General features: G+C 46.8%; 1 protein-coding gene across 1 annotated transcript; it reads right to left on the minus strand.

Annotated features, from left to right (window-relative positions):
• Positions 1-4: 4 nt before the first annotated feature.
• Positions 5-553, minus strand: LOC104774782 (ubiquitin-activating enzyme E1 2-like; the record flags this gene model as incomplete). Its single annotated transcript, XM_010499234.1, has 1 exon — positions 5-553. A coding segment is annotated over one exon (549 nt), but the record flags the coding sequence as incomplete, so codon positions are not given.
• Positions 554-556: the final 3 nt, after the last annotated feature.

Genomic DNA, 556 nt, shown 5'->3' on the forward strand with positions numbered 1-556 from the left:
AGTCTCAATGAAAGGTTTGAGCCAAAGGAGAGTACCTCAGACGGGCCCAAGTTATGCAATCCTGGAATGAATTGCACTTTTCTTTCTCGAGGCACTCAAGAACACGTCCCAAAGTATCCCTAGCCTGAGCATCACCAGCAGTTCTCATCGCATTCATGTATTCAGCAGGATTTGAAAGATATGCATTAACTTCAGCTGGTGTTTTCTCAAGCAGGCCCTCAAATTCAGAGCGAGCCCATGTCAAGCAATGGTCAATGTTGTGAGGAAATGAGTGCACAGTGCACATCGGAGCTTGTTTCTCTGGTGGGTCTCTCGAGGCACCATAGTTCTCAGTGAGATGAGGGATAACCATCTGTGTGTTGCACTTTGCACCTAGGGTTCCTGATTCGAGGAGAGGCTTCTGGAAATACACACACCTTGAATCGACATAAAGCCTTGCAGTGACATTGTCCAGCGCGTTGACAACAACTGTCAAATTTTCCCAGAAGTTGTCATCAAAGACATTCTCGGTCTCAGGTCCAACACGATTTTGCAGAGCATCAATGTTGAGACGCGA

This window comes from Camelina sativa, unplaced genomic scaffold (genome assembly GCF_000633955.1).
Source record: "Camelina sativa cultivar DH55 unplaced genomic scaffold, Cs unpScaffold05534, whole genome shotgun sequence".
NCBI classification, from domain to species: domain Eukaryota; kingdom Viridiplantae; phylum Streptophyta; class Magnoliopsida; order Brassicales; family Brassicaceae; genus Camelina; species Camelina sativa.